The sequence below is a fragment of the Mesoplodon densirostris genome, chromosome 17, assembly GCF_025265405.1.
Source record: "Mesoplodon densirostris isolate mMesDen1 chromosome 17, mMesDen1 primary haplotype, whole genome shotgun sequence".
NCBI classification, from domain to species: Eukaryota; Metazoa; Chordata; class Mammalia; order Artiodactyla; family Ziphiidae; genus Mesoplodon; species Mesoplodon densirostris.
Window position 1 is genome coordinate 18,652,713 of NC_082677.1, and position 19,967 is coordinate 18,672,679.

The 19,967-nt window shown below is 36.8% G+C and overlaps 1 protein-coding gene across 6 annotated transcripts in view; it reads right to left on the minus strand.

Annotated features, from left to right (window-relative positions):
• The window catches only part of FNDC3A (fibronectin type III domain containing 3A), a 173,176-nt gene that overhangs the window by 138,968 nt on the left and 14,241 nt on the right, over positions 1-19,967 (minus strand). For 5 of the 6 annotated variants that reach the window (XM_060079607.1, XM_060079603.1, XM_060079604.1 and 2 more), the window contains one exon: positions 9,279-9,416. The exons of the other annotated variant lie outside the window; for it this stretch is intronic. In XM_060079607.1, the coding sequence (XP_059935590.1) occupies positions 9,279-9,377 (99 nt within the window). In that variant the 5' untranslated portion in view covers positions 9,378-9,416. The remainder of the gene's footprint in view (positions 1-9,278; positions 9,417-19,967) is intronic. 6 annotated transcript variants of the gene reach the window in all.

Genomic DNA, 19,967 nt, shown 5'->3' on the forward strand with positions numbered 1-19,967 from the left:
GTATGCAGGCCTCTCACTGCTGTGGCCTCTCCCGTTGCGGAGCACAGGCTCCGGACGCGCAGGCTCAGCGGCCATGGCTCACGGGCCCAGCCGCTCCGCGGCATGTGGGATCCTCCCAGACCGGGGCACGAACCCGCGTCCCCTGCATCGGCAGGCGGACTCTCAACCACTGCGCCACCAGGGAAGCCCCAAGTTCTATTTCTTGACCTGAGGGTGGTTACAGGGGCTATGTTCACTTTATTTTTTTAATTGGGCTGCACAGAAATGATTTGTGCACTTTTCTGACATATGTTCGTTTAAATAAAGACATTCTGAAATCTTAAAACAGTTTGGATAAAGCAAAATTTCCACCTCTTGCCAACAAATCTCTTTCCTGAAAAGAAGAACCACTGTTAATAAATGCATACGTATGTGTCCAGAGCTTTTCTTCCTGTGATATATGTGTATATGTACACTTGGAACTGTGTGTTTTTTTTTCTTTTTTCAACTGTTAGTCTTTAAATTGAAAAAGTAATAAATCCACAAGATTAAAAAATATTCAGGGCTTCCCTGGTGGCGCAGTGGTTGAGAGTCCACCTGCCGATGCAGGGGACACGGGTTCGTGCCCTGGTCCGGGAAGATCCCACATACCGCGGAGCGGCTAGGCCCGTGAGCCATGGCCGCTGAGCCTGCGCATCCGGCGCCTGTGCTCCGCAACGGGAGAGGCCACAACAGTGAGAGGCCCACATACCGCAAAAAGAAAAAAAAAAAAAAATATTCAAATGGTACAAAAGGTTGTATAGTAAAATGTAAACTTTTTCTGGGGTCAGTCCCTGCTTATAATTTCTTGTATAACTTTCTGTCATGTGTTTACATGTCTGTGCATATTTGTCTGATTTTCAAAATGTTCTTTTCTGAAAAATTACACAACTGCATTTCAGGAATTTGAATCCTGGGCATTCTATCTGGTGGTAAGAAGATATATAACAGTACTTTGAATATATAATGACCATGGTTTATTACTGAAAGGGAAATGTTACGAGAGCTGAAAAAGCAGAATTGAACTTCTATTTCTACAAACATCTGCATAATTTTTGACAAAAAAAAATCTTGCTTTGTATTAAGCTAATGTAAAAACATAGAAAAGATCATGGGAAAAACCATTTTTAAAAATTTTATTTATTTATTTATTTATTTGCGGTACGCGGGCCTCTCACTACTGCGGCCTCTCCCGCCGCGGAGCACAGGCTCCGGACGCGCAGGCCCAGCGGCCACGGCCCACAGGCCCAGCCGCTCCACGGCATGCGGGATCCTCCCAGACCGGGGCACGAACCCGTGTCCCCTGCATCGGCAGGCGGACTCCCAACCACTGCGCCACCAGGGAAGCCCGGGAAAAGCCATTTTTGTAAGAAGCCTTCTTCTCATTTAGTATCTCCTATTACAGAAGTTTATAATCAGATTCACTTTAAAGAATTTTCAATATTCCATGGATAATTTTCAGTTGAATGCATTTCCTTATTTATTCAGTGCTGCTTAGAAGTTATTCTTTATTTCCTCCTCACTTCAGCCCAAATTACATTTCTTATAAGTCAACAATTTCTACAGGATTCTGGGGCACAGGATTTGACAAACTACAAAGTCACTTAACTAGAGAACTGGGAATTATTCTAACTGTAGAATATCTAGGAGTTAATTTAATAGAAAATCAATTATTTTTAGACCAGGATCCATCAACATTCCATGACCATTATGTTTCATTTCCTTAAGATGTTGTTCCCTTTAGAGTTTGGTGATCCTGTCTTTCACAACAGGTTTAAGTGTGTATGTATATATATACATGTATATGTATTTCATTAAAATACTGTAAAATATTTAATGTTTTAAGTTTTAGAAACAGCTAGGTGGCAATACCTTGCAAGGCTGCAGAAAGGTTTTCCAGGAGGTGGCATATGCCCTAAATTGGTATCCAGTATATGGTGCTGTTTCTCTCATAGCCAGGACTCGCGAGTCCAGGTCAAAGAATCAAGGGGTGGAAATAGGAGGGGGTACCACTCTCTTGTAATAGAAATATAAGAGATTATTATCCTGCAAGGTTGCTAGATATTAAAGCAATATAAACTGTGTTTCTATTTACCAACAACAGGACATGAAATTTCACACACACGCACACAATTTCTAATAGCTTAGATATACCAACTTCAACTTCAAGGACTGAAAGGTGTCAATTCTCTCCTAACTGGATCTATAGATGCAAAGTACTCCAAATCCAAATCTCAGCAGGCTGTGTATGTGTATATTGATAAGCTAATTCTAAAATTTATACGCAAATGCCAAGGATATCAAGACACTCTCAAAGAACAACAAAGTGAGATGGTTTGCCCTACTAGATACCAAGACTCCATTTAAAGTATTGGTGTATTCCTGGCACAGGAATAATCAAACAGATCAATGGAATAGAATTAATAATCCAGAAACAATTCCACAAATATATGGTCACTTAACTTATGGCATAAATATCACTGTAAAGTGATAGGAAAATGATAGTCATTTCAATAAATGGTGTGAGATAATTCAATATACGTATGGAAGAATAATCAAATTGAACCCATGCTTGACACAACTCACAGAAATCAACCCAGTGGATTTCTGAATAAAATGTTCAAAGCAAAACTATACTTTTTAGAATATAGGAAAATATTTTCATTGCCTCAGTGTAGGAAAGAATTAAAAAACAATACACTAACTCTAGATAAAAAGAACTGATAAATTTGACCACATTACAATTAAGAATTGTTCATCAAAAGACACTAAAGAGTGTGGTTACAAGGATAAGAGAAAGCATTCACCACACTGGTGACTAACAAAAGGTTTATATCCAGAATATATATCAAGAGTTTTGACAAATCAAAAAGAAAAAACAGTATCAAACTAGAAACTGTCCAGATGTCCACCAAGAATAGAAGAGATAAATGAATATACTGTTGTATATCCATACATGGAATCCTATACAACAATGAAAAGAACAAATTTCAGCAACATCCAATAAGAATGAATCTTAAAAACAATGTTGTACAAAACCAGCAAGACACAAAAGAACAGTTATAGTAAAGATTACTTTAGTTAAAGATCAAGAATAGGCAAATCTAAACAATTATTGCTTAGTGATGTATGCATAGATAAAACTATAAAGAAAAGTCTGGAAGTAATTCCCATAGAAGTAAGGATAGTGGTAACCTCCAACTAGAGAGGGTATTGTGATATAGAAGGAACACACGGGATTTCTAGGGTGTTGGCAGTATTCTACCTCTTAGTCTGGCTGGCAGTTATAAGATTTATGCTCTATAATCATGTGCTATATAATATATTTGCTTTATGTACTTTTCTATATATACAGGTTATAGCTTACAATTTAAACAGGTTTTGAAAACATAAGCTGAGGAGATGTTCCATGTTTTCTTAAATTCTGTATTTGTCTATTTGGCATCTGTTCAACACAGGGCCAATTATTTTAACCATATTTTCTTATTTTCTGTGTTCTTGATGCTCTGGCATTGATGGCTGAGCTGGCTGGGGAGAGTCTGCCTGTCCCAGGGCTAACCAATTCTTAGAGGTAGCAAAGGGCTCAGCCAGGAGCACACCTCTCATATGCAAACCAACCAATTTCAAGTCTACAGCTCCAACTAACCCCCTTACTGAACTCTTACACACCAAGCCAATATTTCCGCTGCCCTAAATCATCCCACTGCCAAGTAACTGGAAACTAAAGACCACCCGTATAGCCCCAAATCTGCCAGAATTATTTTTTTTATTTTCTTAAAATTGAGATATAATTGGGCTTCCCTGGTGGCGCAGTGGTTGAGAATCTGCCTGCTAATGCAGGGGACACGGGTTCAAGCCCTGGTCTGGGAAGATCCCACATGCCGCAGAGCAACTAGGCCCGTGAGCCACAACTACTGAGCCTGCGCTCCGCAACAAGAGAGGCCGCGATAGTGAAGAGGCCCGCGCACCACGATGAAGAGTGGCCCCCGCTTGCCGCAACTAGAGAAAGCCCTCGCACAGAAATGAAGACCCAACACAGCCAAAAATAAATATAAAAATAAATAAATAAATAAGATTACTATTAAAATTGAGATATAACTGATAGAACATTATATTAGTTTTTTTTTTTTTTTTTTCGGTACGCGGGCCTCTCACTGTTGTGGCCTCCCCCGTTGCGGAGCACAGGCTCCGGACGCGCAGGCCCAGCGGCCATGGCTCACGGGCCCAGCCGCTCCGCGGCATATGGGATCCTCCCAGACCGGGGCATGAACCCGTATCCCCTGCATCGGCAGGCGGACTCTCAACCACTGCGCCACCAGGGAGGCCCTATATTAGTTTTAAGTGTACAACGTAATGATTTGATATATGAATATATTATAAAATAATTACCACAGTAAGTTTAGTCAACACCTACCACCACACATAGTTACAAAGTTTTTCTTGTGATGACAACTTTTAAGATCCACTCTCTCAGTAACTTTCAAATACAATACAGTGTTGTTAACTATAGTCACCTTGCTGTGTATTACATTCCTCGGACTTATTTATCTTATAACTGCAAGTTTGTACCTTTTGGCCATCTTCACCCATTTTGCCCACCCCCCCCATAACCACCCACCTCTGGCAACTACCAATCTGTTCTCTGTATCTATAAGTTCATTTTAAAAAATATTCCATACATAAGTGAGACCATACAGTAATTGTCTTTCTCTGTCTGACATTTCACTCAGCATAATGCCCTCAAGGTACATCCACGTTGTGGCAAATGGTAAGATTTTCTTCTTTTTCATGACTGAATAATATTCCATCGTGTGTATGCATATACATATACATATCCACATACATATACATATATACACACACCACAACCTCTTTATCTTTTCATCCACTGATGGATACATAGGTTGTTTCCATGTCTTCACTACTGTAAATAATGCTGCAACAAACACAACACAATAATGCTGCAACACAAAATGTACATACATTTTTTCCAGACAGTGATTTCACTTCCTTCAGATAAACACCAAGAAATAAAACTGCAGGATCATACAGTTCTATTTTTAATTTTTTGAGGAATCTCCATACTGTTTTCCATAGTGCCTGCACCAATTTATCCATACCTTCCTACCAACAGTACACAAGGGTTCCCTTTTCTCCGTACCTTCCTACCAACAGTATACAAGGGTTCCCTTTTCTCCATATCCTAGTCAATATTTGTTATTTCTTGCCTGCCACAATTATTAAATAGCCAATCCTAAGCTACTTACTCTACACTGTTGTGTCTTTCCTGAGAAAACACCAATTTAATGGCTTTGGCCTAGGCTTTCCTCTTGTCCCTGCTTCTGCCTCCTGACCAAAACCTGATGTTTCCCCTGTGGTCCAACATGGCATGGTGTGCTCCCTTCTTTCAGGAAATGTAAGTAATCTGCCTTCAATGGCATTTGTCTATGTCATTACTTTTGCCTTCAATGGCATTAGTCTCTCTATGTCATTACTCAGTCACCTCCATAAATCAAAATCAGGCATGTACAAATGAGAAAATAATTATAGAGTTACAAAATAATAATTAAAAAATTGATGAAATGGAGAAGATTCTGATAAAGAAGCCAGATAGGCACTGAGTTTTGAAAGATCTTAGCCAAAAGTTTAAATGCATTCTATATTTTTGGAAGGTAAATGAGTAAAAATTAGAGAAGGTAAAGTTAAATTAGCAAAGTAATGAACCACACAAGAAACCAAAATATCTGAACTTTTCTTTTGATGGTAGCAATAGTGAATACAGCCGGGAGCATTCCACTTGTGCTTAAAGTTCAAATTCCCTAAAGCATATGTGGGGGTTCTAACAGTGCAGCACAAGCACTCATAAACGCTTTACCTGCTCTATCAGGAAAGGACACAATCTCAAATCAAGGACATGCTTGAGAATGTGAAATGGTATAGCTGCTCTGGAAAACAGTTTGTTAGTTTCTTATAAAGCTAAACAGAGTCTTACCAAACAATCTAGCACTGATGTTCCTAGATATTTATCCAATTGAGTTGAAAACTTATGTCTATCCAAAAACCTACACATAAATGTTTAGAGCAGCTTTATTTATAATCACCAAAAACTAGAAACAATCAAGCTGTCCTTTAACAGGTGAATGAATAAACCAGGACATTCAAACAATGAAGTATTACACAATAGTAAAAAGGAGCTATTGAAATAGCCACAAGAAGAAATTTTCCAGACCATATTGCTAAGTGAAAGAAGTTGGTCTGAAAAAGCTACATACTGTATGAATCAAATTATAAGATATTCTGGAAAAAGACAAAAATTATAGGGACAGTAAAAATATCAGTGGTTGCCAAAGTTTCAGGGGTAGGGAGTGAGGGAGGGATAATAGAGCACAGTGGAGTTTTAAGGCAGTTAAACTGTTCTGTATAATACTGTAATAGTGATATACAGCATTACACATTTGTCAAAACCCATAGAACTGTACAATACCAAGAATGAACCCTGATGTAAACCATGGAACTTAATAATAATGTATCAATAATGGTTTATTAATTGTAACAAATGTACCTATTAAGATGTTAATAATAGGGGAAACTCTGTGGAAGAGGCATATGAGAAAACCACTCTGCTCAATTTTTCTGTAAACCTAAAATGCTCTAAAAATAAAGTTTATTAATAGAAAAAAGGGGAATGAAATTCTTCAAACACAAAAAATAGTTCAGGTCCTACCAATCAAAATGAATGATAAATGTCTATTATAGCTTCCCTAAAAGCAACACTAGCAGTAATGATATCAGGAGAGATTCCCTCTAGTATAATTCATAAGCCAAAAGACCCACTATGTATAATGTGACATTGTATAAAATATGTTTGCTATAAAAAATTAGAAAATATTAATGAGGAGATAGATAATCTGGATGGCCAACCATAAGAAAATTAATTTGATATCAAGGAATGGAACAGAAATCTCATATTCCCAAGAAATAGAATAATATTCCCAAGAGAGTAAAGACAAGGGACAACCTGTTTTCCTAAATTTTTAACATCATGCATGTACCCGAGAGTTCCTCCTGTCAGGAACTGTCTTTAGCTTGCTTCTTTACTCTGGGCACCAACCAGGTAATGTCATATCACCACAGGCAAGCTCTAACTTGGCCATGCTTGGCATACCAGTAAGTAAGTTCCTGAGTTAAGACAAAGAGATGCATGTTGTCAGTTGTTATCTACTTACTGTTATCTACTTTTCTTCAGTTCCTTCCATTCTACCATAGCTATTGGTCCACTCTCTTACACTTATACTTTAGTTTGTATCCATCATAATTATCTATTATCTTACTATAACTATCTCTGTTGACTTAAGTCCTGACTGACATACCTATATAGTTTCTTCAGTCTTTTAAACATTTATTAAATGCTTCAATTCAAATTTAGCAAATATTTACTGAGCTCCTTCAAGCTCATTTCACCCTCATAGCTACAGCTACTCTAAGCAGCTATTACTACCTCTATCTCATAGAGAAGCAAACATACACAGAGAAGTTAAATACTTTGTCTTAAGTCACCCAAATCAAATCTAAGTCTATCAACCAAATCCTATGCTCTTTCCACTCATTTTTCTCTCTCCCTATCAAACTACAAGGCACTCTCTTTGCTAGTTAGAATTTAAGGCTTTATTTCACCTCTTGACACCTGATTTTTCAAACCCTAACTAAAAAAAATTAGGTCCTCTAGACCTAGTGACTCTCCCTGATCCTTCAAATTTTGCTCTAGTGTGCTCTTCTATTCCCAGCTCCTTTCTCTATATCCATCTACACAACTACTACTATATGCTAGCCATGGTGCCCTCAAGATTTCAAGAAAAATTCTGCCAATAGAATCTCCTTTTGGGGGAAAAGAGAGAAATAAGTCTTGAGAGGGCGCTGTGGTCTTGTTTCAGCCTACTGTCTTCCCTTTAACAGACTATACACTGTAGCAACTATATCAGTGTACTGTAATTGGCTGCTTAATAGATTCTTTCTTGTATTACACTATAAACAACTTGAAGCCAGTGATCTGCCTGAAGCAACAATGATAACTGAAAGCACTCCCAGAGCCTCGAAGTAAATGAATATCTGCCACATCTATTATTTTTAAGGGAGAAAAAAATCTTAACAGACTTAAATTTGACTATAAAAAGCAACTTTAGTGAAAAGAGGTTGCTGCTAAAAGCTATCAGAGCACATGTGAAAATCAAAACCAATATATACTTTAGAACACAAGCTAATCACTCGATTTTTCAATAGCCAAGTTAACAAAGTAGTCCCTTATCTTGTAAGCAAATAATAATTGTCCACTGTAGACACGAAGTTTGTAAAGTAACAAAATAAGACTACATTATTTTAGTTTCCCAAGGAAGCAGTATGAGTAATGGAGCGAAAAAGCTTTGTGTGATCTTGAGCCTTTCTGAAACTCATTTTGTTTCATCTGTGATAGGGACAGGCTTTCTGAAAGAATTAAATAAGATCATAAAGTTCTTAGCACATGTTTTTTATATAGTGAGAACTCAAATTGTTCCTTCTTCTTCTTATTATTTATTATGTCCTTAATCTTTGTTTCTTCACTTAAAATATTAAAATCTCTACCATACAGAGCACTTGTGAGAATTAAGTACATTGCTTGGCACATAACAGGTACTTATAAAAGTCCTTCATTCCCATCCCTTTAGGATTACTGGGGGAATGAGGCAAATTCAACAAAATAAGAGAACTTTATTTATAAAGCCCTGGGTTGGGAGAAAAACACACCACGAATTGTGCGTTTGCTTTTGGGAGGGGGGATTCTGGTGAGGAGAAAAGAAGAAAAAGAGATAACATTTTATTATAATATAATGCAGGCAGTCATTTAATCACATAATTAAGTCATGATTTCATAATGATTTGAAATAATGATTTATAATAATCATTAAGGTACAAGGTTAAACAGTTAAAAAACACTCAAGGACTAGTATATTGTCTGTCTAAAGTAAAGCAAAAAAAATTTCAGTGGGAACTAAATATAAACACAAGAAATTTAATCATTAATTAGTGAGACATTTTAGAAGCAACTTCACAAAGTCTCATTATTTCATCGTCCTATAAAACAAAAACAACATTTTGAACTGGAGTTTAAAATATGAATTAACAGGAACCTACTGTTGTGATGCCTCATTCTGTTCTAAATTTTGCATTCTTCTGAAAGAAATACATGTGTACTAGACATAAGAAAATAAACATTTCAGTTTCCTTACCTGTTGTGTTCCATCTGCACTTACAATAGGGGCAGATAGAAGAGAAATATCACTACTTAAAATCTGAGTGGTATCCAGTAGTGGTGGATGTTCTGCCATTATCAATAAGACATTAATATACCGGATAACCCTCCAACTCTGAAAAACAAAAATATATAGCCATTTGTGTGTACATCGTTAAAAATATATTAAAATATAATACATTCAAGATAAAGGTATATTCTTGTCAAAGGAAACTTTACAATAATACTCTGTTGACAGCTTTTTTCTGTCAACGGATCATTAAGGAAATATATTTCTTATTTACCAGATGTCTGTCAATGTAGACAGCAAACCAAGATACACATCAGGAGCTTCTACTTAAATTCCATATCTGGGGACTTCTCTGGTGGCAAGTGTTTAAGAATCCGCCTGCCAATGCCGGGGACACGGGTTTGAGCCGTGGTCCAGGAAGATCCCACGTGCTGCAGAGCAACTGAGCCTGTGTGCCACAACTACTGAGCCTGCACGCTAGAGCTCGAGCCACAACTACTGAGCCCGCATGCCACAACTACTGAAGCCCGCATACCTAGAGCCTGTGCTCCGCAACAAGAGAAGCCACCGCAATGAGAAGCCCGCACACCACAATGAAGAGTAGCCCCCACTCGCCACAACTAGAGAAAGCCTGTACGCAGCCACGAAGACCCAATGCAGCCAAAAATAAAAATGAATAAATTCCATGTCTGTCTGTCTCTCTATCCCTTCCACCTCTATATAATATTTAATTTAACCACCACTACTTTAGCTAAACAGTGGGATAGGAACTAAAACACAATGACTGAATGAGGCAACTCTATCACTGATGTTTTAATCTGAGCTGAGAAGGTGTTTATGAAGGCCCAGTTTCCCCTCATCACCCTACCAGTCTCTAGGAACTCACAAGAATTATAATTTTTCACTGATTCCTCAAACGGCAAAATTTGAAAAATTTGCTCAGGATTAGAAAAAGAATCTTCAAGTTTTAAGTGTTAAGCTCTGGCTTTGGTCTTCTGTCATTCTGGTTTTATTATTTTTTTCTAAATACTTTACAATAAGCCAAATCATTTCAGTGATAAAAGCACATACACTTAGAACTCTTTAACTGTATATACAGTATCACTTATATAAAAAGTAAAAGATTTGATATAAGCAGTATTAGTCTACCATATATAACATCAACCATTAAAACATCAGCAAATTACAAGTCAAAATGAGTACAATTGAGCTCAATCATAAATTTTATCACATCTATACTGAAAGACAAAATAACAAACATTTTTGGATGCTTGCAGCATTCTACAATTCAGCAGTGTCAAAATGTTTAACTTTTATAAGACATTAAATTCATGCTATTTATTTAAAAATCTTGAATCTTTGCTGAAAACTTTCATACAAGTTGATTTAACCTAAAAACAGTTTTCTATTTAGATATATAAACACTGTTTTTTTTTTTTTTTTTTTTTTTTTTTTGCGGTACACAGGCCTCTCACTGTTGTGGCCTCTCCCGTTGCAGAGCACAGGCTCTGGACGCGTAGGCTCCGCGGCATGTGGGATCTTCCCAGACCAGGGCACAAACCCGTGTCCCCTGCATCGGCAGGCGGACTCTCAACCACTGCGCCACCAGGGAAGCCCAACGCTGTTTTAAGATTAAAAAAAATATTCAATACAGGTATCTACTTCAAGATTTTATACTTAAAACTATAGTATGGAACATTTTGTATTTTTTAACTATCTCATAAAAATGCATGCCATTTAAACATAACATATATAAATATTTATATAATAAATACATATGATATAAACACATGTATGTTTTATATATACAGTATATAAAAATTTTTATAGACATATATAAATGAAGGGGCAAATCTAAATTCTGGCTTAATCTGTATTGCTATATTTCTTAAAGTCCAACAAAATCACTGAGTACCTTAAATCATGTCAAATAATTTCACTCTGTGGAACACACAGAGAATTATACATAAGATGGGAAAGAGTCAATGTATTTTCCCTCTTGCATGTCATAAGATTTAGTTCAAGAAGAAACATTTTAGGAAGCTAACTCAGGATTAACCAGAGAGGGGCTTCCCTGGTGGCGCAGTGGTTGAGAGTCCACCTGCCGATGCAGGGGACACGGGTTCGTGCCCCGGGCCGAGAGGATCCCATATGCCGCGGGGCGGCTAGGCCCCTGAGCCATGGCCGCTGAGCCTGCACGTCCGGAGCCTGTGCTCCGCAACGGGAGAGGCCACAGCAGTGAGAGGCCCGCGTACCGCAAAAAAAAAAAAAAAAAAAAAAAAAAGAAGGATTAACCAGAGAAAGTTTATAAGTAATTTACCTTTTAAAATTAATAAATTAAAAAAATAACAACCACTGAGAATTTTTCTTTTGTCATAGTACCCTAATATTTTATTTAATATGCTTAGTTAAAACTGCAAGCCACCATTATTACAAAAATTTTAGAATGTAATGCTGAAGATACAACCATAATTTGGTTTTAAGAGGTGGACTGGAAGCTTTACAAATAAAAATAGAAATTTCTTCTGAATCTCCAGTTAATTCCAAGAACAGTGGTATTATACAATGAATCTGAAGCCATATGCTATGTTTTAATATTATCATTCCATTTAAGGTGTTATCTCTGATTTTACTCTTTTCAAAGCTATAACATCGTTTCATTTATGAACTGCCTTCTTTTATGGCCATATTCATCACACTACATGCAAAGTAGCTGGTTTTATTTCAGCTTGCAAATTGGAAACTTCAGTCATGCAACTAAAATGTTGCATTTAGAAACCTAAAAATTCCTTTCATTCCTGCATAGAGAACACTGTCAGCTTCTTTCAATCAATTTCTTCTAATTTTGTTACTACTAAGTTCCTATGTTCTCATCTTATCTTGTGACCACAAATACCCACTTGTTTTAAGTTATGCATCTATTTTTGCTTGTTTTTTTAATAATGTAATATTTGATACGTGCAAAAAAGGGGAGAAGTGATCTGTTCCATCTGCTAATTTCCATGGAATACATATTCCTCCATGCCCCATTTCAAGCCATCATGGTTTAAAAATCGATCTGAAAATGCCTGAATTTTTAACAATCAACTTTTGTATACAAGTACAAGATGGCTCCAGCATATCTGTTTATATCTATATCTATATATCAATATTTGACCATCTATGTGGTAATAATACAATAAAATATTAACATTTGGGGAGTCCATGTGAAGAATAGCTGGATATCTTTGTACTATTCTTGCAAATTTTCTATTAGTCAGAATTCTAACTAATGTCAAATTAAACAATGTTTAAAAAATTGATGCCAGGTAGACTGTATGCATATCTGAATGCAAAAAGTAAGACAAAAAAGCTTCTAGAGATAACACAAAAGAATATCTTCATAACTGTGACACAGAGAAAGATTTTTTAAACAGGGTATAAATTATGTTTCTTAAATCATAAAGGAAAAGAATGACATATTGAACTTCATGAAAATTAAGAACTACGATTCATTTACAAAATCTTTAAGAGAATGAAAATGCAAGCCACAGACTGAAAAATATTTACAACACATATAACTGGAAAAGACATATTTAGTATATATACAGGCCTCCTACAAACTGAGTTTTTAAAAAATAGAAAAATGAGATGAGACTTGAATGTGCTCTTCACAAAAGCAGAAATTCAAGAGACCAATAAACATATGAGAAGATTCTCAAGTTCATTATTTATTAGGAAAAAGCTAATTAAAATCATAATGAAATACCACCACATACTAGGATAGTGGAAATGGAAAAGACTGACAATATCAAGTATTAGTGAGGCTACAGAGCAACTAGCGCACTCATATGGAATGTGAATGAAAACTCATAAAATCACTTTGGAAACCCGTTTGATACTACCTACCAAAATTGAACATATAAATATTCTATGACCCAGCTATGATCCAGCTATTAGACTCCTGGTATATACCAAAAAGAAATGCATGCACATGCGCACCAAAAGATAAGTACATAAAGGGATGTATAGTGGCATTATTATAATGTATAGCAGCATTACTCTTTAATAGCCCCAAATTGTAAATAAGCTAAATGTCCCTCAACAGTAAATGGTAAACTATATCTGATTCACCCAATGGACTACTATACAGCAATGAAAATTAATAAAGTAGTAATATAGAGAATAATACAAATAAATTTCACAAATACAATGTGAGTGAAAAACACACAGAAGAGTACATACTGCACAATTTTATTTACAGAAAGTTTAAAAACCAATAAAACTTGTCTGTGGTATTAAAAATCATGTAGTGATTGCCTTTGGAAAGGAAGAAAGGATGGGGACTGGGAGGGGCATGAAGGCAATTTTTTGGGTGCAGGTACTGTTCTACGTCTTGACCTGGGAGGCTGTTGTATGGTAACTACTTGTGTATTATAAACTGAACTGTACACTAAGTATGTACTTTTCTGCATAGAGTTCAATAAAAATTTTTAAAGGTAAAATGAACACACGATCATCTCAACTGATGCAGAAAAAGCACCTGACAAGATTCAACACACTTTCATGATAAAAACACTTAACAAACTAGGAATAGAAGGAAACTACTTCAACATAATAAACGCCACATATGAAAAGCCCACAGCTAACACCATACTCAGTGGTGAAAGACTGAAAGCTTTTCCCTAATCGGGAACAAGGCTAGAATGCCCACTCTCACAACATCTATTCACAGTATTAGACATAGTAATAGACACAGTATTAGACATTAGACATAGGCAGAGCAATTAAGCATGAAAAAGAAATAAAAGGCATACAAACTGGGAATAAATAAGTAAAACTATCTTTGTTCACAGATGACAGGATCTTACATGTAAAAAACCCTAAAGGTTTTAAAAAAACTATTAGAATAAACAAATTCACTAAAAATGCATGATACAAAATCAATGCACAAAAATCAGTTGCATTTCTATACACTAACTGAAATGATCTGAAATCTGTTCCATTTACAATAGCATTAAAAAGAATAAAATACTGGGCCTCCCTGGTGGCGCAAGTGGTTGAGAGTCCGCCTGCCGATGCAGGGGATACGGGTTCGTGCCCCGGTCTGGGAGGATCCCATATGCCGCGGAGCGGCTGGGCCCGTGAGCCATGGCCGCTGAGCCTGCGCGTCCGGAGCCTGCGCGTCCGGAGCCTGTGCTCCGCAACGGGGGAGGCCACAACAGTGAGAGGCCCGCATACCGCAAAAAAAAAAAAAAAAAAAAAAAAAAAAAAAAAAGAATAAAATACTTAGGAATAAATCTAACCAAAGAAAACAAAGATTTGTATACTGAAATCCATGAAATATTGCTAAAAGAAATTAAAGAGGACACAAATAAATGCAAAGACATCCTGTGTTCATAGTTGGAAGACTTAATACTGTTATGATTCTATGATACCCAAAGCAATCTACAGATTGAATACAATCCCTATCAAAATCTCAATGGCATTTTTTTCAGAAATAGAAAAATTCATTCTAAAATTCATATAGAATCTGGGACTTCCCTGGTGGTCCAGTGGTAAAGAATCTGCCTTCCAATGCAGGGGACACTGGTTCGATCCCTGGTCGGGTAACTAAGATCCCACATGCCGCGGGGCAATTAAGCCTGCATGCCACAACTACTGAGCTCTCCCGCCTCAACGAGAGACCCCGAGTGCCACAAACTACAAAGCCCATGTGCTCTGGACCCTGCGAGCCACAACTAGAGAGAAGCCTGGCACCACAACAGAGACCCCAAGTGCTGCAACAAAGACCCCACACAGCCAAAAAAAATTTAAAAATAAATAAAATAAATATTAAAAATAAAATGAAATAGGACTTCCCTGGTGGCACAGTGGTTAAGAATCTATCTGCCAATGCAGGGGTCACAGGTTCGAGACCTGATCCGGGAAGATCCCACATGCCGCAGAGCAACTAAGCCTGCATGCCACAACTACTGAGCCTGTGCTCTAGAGCCCGTGAGCCACAACTACTGAGCCCACGTGCCACAACTACTGAAGCCCTCATGCTTAGAGCCCGTGCTCCACAACAAGAGAAGCCATCATGAGAGGCCCAGGCACAATGAAGAGTAGCCCCCACTCACAACTAGAGAAAGCCCGCGCACAGCAAAAAAGACCCAATGCAGTCAAAAATAAATAAATTAATAAAAAAATAAAAACGCATTTCAAAGTTGCAGACATCAGTATACTTTACCCCTAAACACCTCAGGCATGTTTCAGTAGCTACTATTCAGTATTTAACTCTTTTTTGAAGGCAAAATTTACATATGATGAAATACACAAGTCTTAAGTATGCCATCCTGTGAGATTTCTTGAAATGAATTCTACTACTATCAGTACCTAAGTATCTGAAGTCCCACTGCTGCTCTAAGACGATAGCTTTCAAACTTTGGCATGTATCAGAATCACCTGCAGGATTTATTAAACAGACTGTTGGGCTCTACACCTAGTCTGTTTCAATAGGTGTGGGATAGGGCCCAACAATTCACGTTTCTAATAAGTTCCCAGGTTAAGCTGATGCTGCTAGTCCCATGACCATACAGATTATAGATGTAAAACTAATTTTCACTAAGTATTAACTGATAATGAAGGAGTCAGGGTGATAACAATGTAAAGAATACTTCATTCTTGAAGGGCCCAACCCAGATGTGAATACATTCTTATTCTTCAACTAGAAATAGATAAAAATAGTTTCCTTAAGGAGAAGAAAGCATTTGTAAGTAATCAAGTTTAATGAGGCCTTTGAAGTTGCCTTTGGATATTTCAGCCAAATCAATAGCCTATGAGCCAAATCAATTTTTCTCTCAGATTGAAACTGCTATTTCCTACAGTTTAAAACACACACACACACACACACACACACACACACGTTCATATGTTCCTAGGAAATGGCATCAAGCACATATAATGTGCTAACTACTATAGATTTAAAAAATAGCTTTATTTTGGTATAACTGACACACACATATACATATATATATATATATATATATATTTTGCTGTACGCGGGCCTCTCACTATTGTGGCCTCTCCCATTGCAGAGCACAGGCTCCGGACGTGCAGGCCCAGAGGCCATGGCTCACGGGCCCAGCCGCTCCGCCACATGTGGGATCTTCCCGGACCAGGGCACGAACCCGTGTCCCTTGCATCGGCAGGTGGACTCTCAACCACTGCGCCACCAGGGAAGCCCAACTGACACATATTAAATAACACATTTAAAGTATACAACTTGATGAATTCTGACACATGAATACACTGATGAAACCACTATGATCAAGATAATTAACCTACCCATCACCTCCCAAATTTTCCTACTATCTATTTAAAATCCCAGGCTTTGCATTTCCATAATGACTAATGATGTTCAACCTGTTTTCATGTGCTTATTTGCCCTCTGTATAGCTTTTTGGTTAAGCATCTGGTCAATACTTTTGCTCATTTTGTTACTGGATTGTTTTTTCTTATTACTCAGTTTTGATAGCACTTTAATATACTTGGGTTACTAGTCCTTTATCAAATTAAGTGATTGGCAAATATTTTCTCCCCTTCTATGGCTTGTCTCTGCATTCTCCTACCAATGTCTTTTGAGGAGAAGTTTTAATTATGACAAATCCAAGAGATTAATTTGTTATTTTATGGATGGTGCTTTTGGAGTTCTATCTATGAGATCCTTGTCGAATCAAAGGTCACAAAGATTTTCTCCTACGTTTTCTTCAAGAAATGTTAAAGCTTTAGGTTTTACATTCTATCTGTTCTATCAGTTGTTGAGAGAGGGGCATTAGAACCTCTGCTAAATTTCTTATTTGTATATTTCTCTTTGCAGTTTTATCATGTATAAAAATTTAGGATTGTGTCTTCTTCATGAATTAATCCCTTTATTATTACAAAATGACCCTTCTGTCCCTGGTAATCTTTGCTCTGAAATCTAACTTCTGATCTAATATAGTCATTGCAGCTTTCTTTTGCATAGTGTTAGCATAGTATATCTTCCAACCTTTTGTTTTTAACTTATGTGTGTCTTTATATTTAAAGTGGGTTTCTTGTGGGTGTCATATACTTGGGTATTGATTTTTTAAAAATTGAATCCAATGATCTCTGTCTTTTAATTATAGTGTTTAGATCGTTTATGAGTGATTATTGATATAGCTGGGTTTAAATCTACCATCTTGCTATTTGTTTTCTATTTGTCCCATGTGTTCTTCATTCCCCTTTTCCTCTTTATCTGCTTTGTCTTCGATTATTTCTTATTATATCGTTTTATATCCCCACTGGCTTTATAGACTATAATCCTTTATTACTTTAGTGGTTGCTTTAGGGTTTATAATATGCATCTTTAACTTATCACAGTCTAATGTTTCACAGTCTAACTTATCACAGTTTAACTTACTACTTCAGGTATAAGTATCAGAACCTTAACAACAATATATCTGCCCTTTCTCCCCTTCCTTGGGCTATTATTATCATATATTTTACTTTTACATATGTTATAAACTCCACAGTCATTATCATTATCATGTTAAACAGTCAACTGTCCTTTGAAATTACCTAAATAATAATAGTTTAAAAATCTTATATATTTACCCATGTAGTTATCATTTCTTCAGGCCCAGGTATCCATATGGTTTAATTTTCCTCTGCTTGAAGGACTCCATTTAACATGTCATTTAGTATAGGACTGAAGGTAATTAACTATTTCAGCTGTTGCATGTTTGAAAAGTCATTACTTTGCTTTTGAAAGATATTTTTGTTGGGTAAAGAATCCTACGTTGACACGTTTTTCTTTTAGTGTTTTAAAGATATTGCTACATTGCCTTCTAATTTACATTGCTCCTGACAAGCAATCTGCTATTACTTTTATCTTTGTCCTGTATTAATGTTGGTTGCTTTAGATTTTTTCCTCTTTATCATTGTTTTAAGTGATTTAATTATAATGTTCCTTGCAGACATTTATCTTTCTTGTGCTTATCATGCTTCTTAGTTTATAGTCTTTATCAAATTCAGAAAAATTTTGGCCACTATTTCTTCAAATATTTTTTCAGTTCACCTTTTTAAAACAATTCTCTTTTCTCTGTATGTATCATTTTCAGCAGTTTCTATTGCTATGTCTTCATATCCAATAATCTTTTCTTTGGCAATGTCTAACATGCCATTAATCCCATCCAATGTATCTTGTCTCTGACACTGTAATTATAATCTAGAAGATACTTCTACATAACATGTTCAATCTTTCCTCTAGCTTCTCCAACATACTGAATACAAACGTAACTGTTTTAATGTTCCTAACTATTAATTCATCATCAATGTCATTTTGTGGCTAGTTTCAAGTGGCTGATTTTTCTCTTCATTGTGGTCTGTATTATTCTGCTTCTTTGCAAGCTTAGTAGTTTTGACTGAATGTCAGTCACTGTAAATTTTCCCTTGTTGGCTGCTGGATATTTCTGTATTCCTATAACTATTCTTGAGCTTTGCTATGAGATGTGGCTAAGTGACTTCGAAACAGTTTGATCCTTTTGGGTCTTGCTTTAGGCAAGAACAAAGTTATATTCTTGTGTTAGGCAGGAACACAGCTACATTTAGTCTAGGGTTAATTTTTCCCCACCACTGAGCCAAGACCCTCCAGAGTACTCTACCAAATGCCCTGAGAATTATGAGGCTTTCTACTCTGGCTGGTGGGAACAGGCACTATTTTTGGCCTTGTATAAGCCTGGATACTGTTTTATTTAATATATACTCTTTTTAGGTGACTCTTTCTGTAGCCCTGGGTAGTTTCCTCACAGGTATGCACTTAGCAGTACTGTGCTAAATACTCAAGGGGGACCTTCTTCAGATCATTGAGGTCCTTTTTATGTTCAGTGCTCTCTCCTCTGGTACTTGGACCTGCACACTATTCTCTTGGGACTGCCAGCTTCATCTCAACTCAGGGAGATGGGACCTACTTGGGACACCCCTCCCTGTGCCCTGGGAACTTTCTCCAGGCAACAGGCAGAGCCAATCTTAGGGCTCATGTTTTCCCTCTTCCGCTGCATGGTATCTAACATCTTGAGTGCTACTGTTTCATGTATTTTTTTTTCTAGTTTTTTTTTTTTAGTTGTTTCAGACAAAAGAGTAAGTTTAGTCCCTTTTACTCCATCTTGACAGGGAACTGAATTCACTACTCTTAATTTTTAATGTACGCAATGGGCAGTAGAAAGGTAAATGAATTTATCACAAGTAGAACACAAATGGCAATGCTTTAAAAGCAAGATTTTTTTTTAAAGTATGGTCTGGGTTCACCAATGGAAGCCAACGTGCTCTTGATATACCCTTAACCGAAAGAAAAATCAATATTCTCTTTAGATATTTTTGGAAAATGACACGTACTTTCTTAGATTTCTGCATAAGACTGAGTATTACTTACCAGCAACTTACAGAGTGAGTTCTTATTTACTAAAAAAATGTGTTATCTATAAACTAAAATTAATATGTTTCTGGAGATTAGTTGGGCCTCTGATTCAGGATTCTACTAAAACATTTGGCTGCCATGCAACACAGACAGAATTACCACAATTTAGGGGAAGGATACTTTGTTATCTGTTTATCTATTATCAGTGCTCTCTTCAATTAGTTCTGGCTTTTGCAGTGTCTTCAGTTGGTCATGGT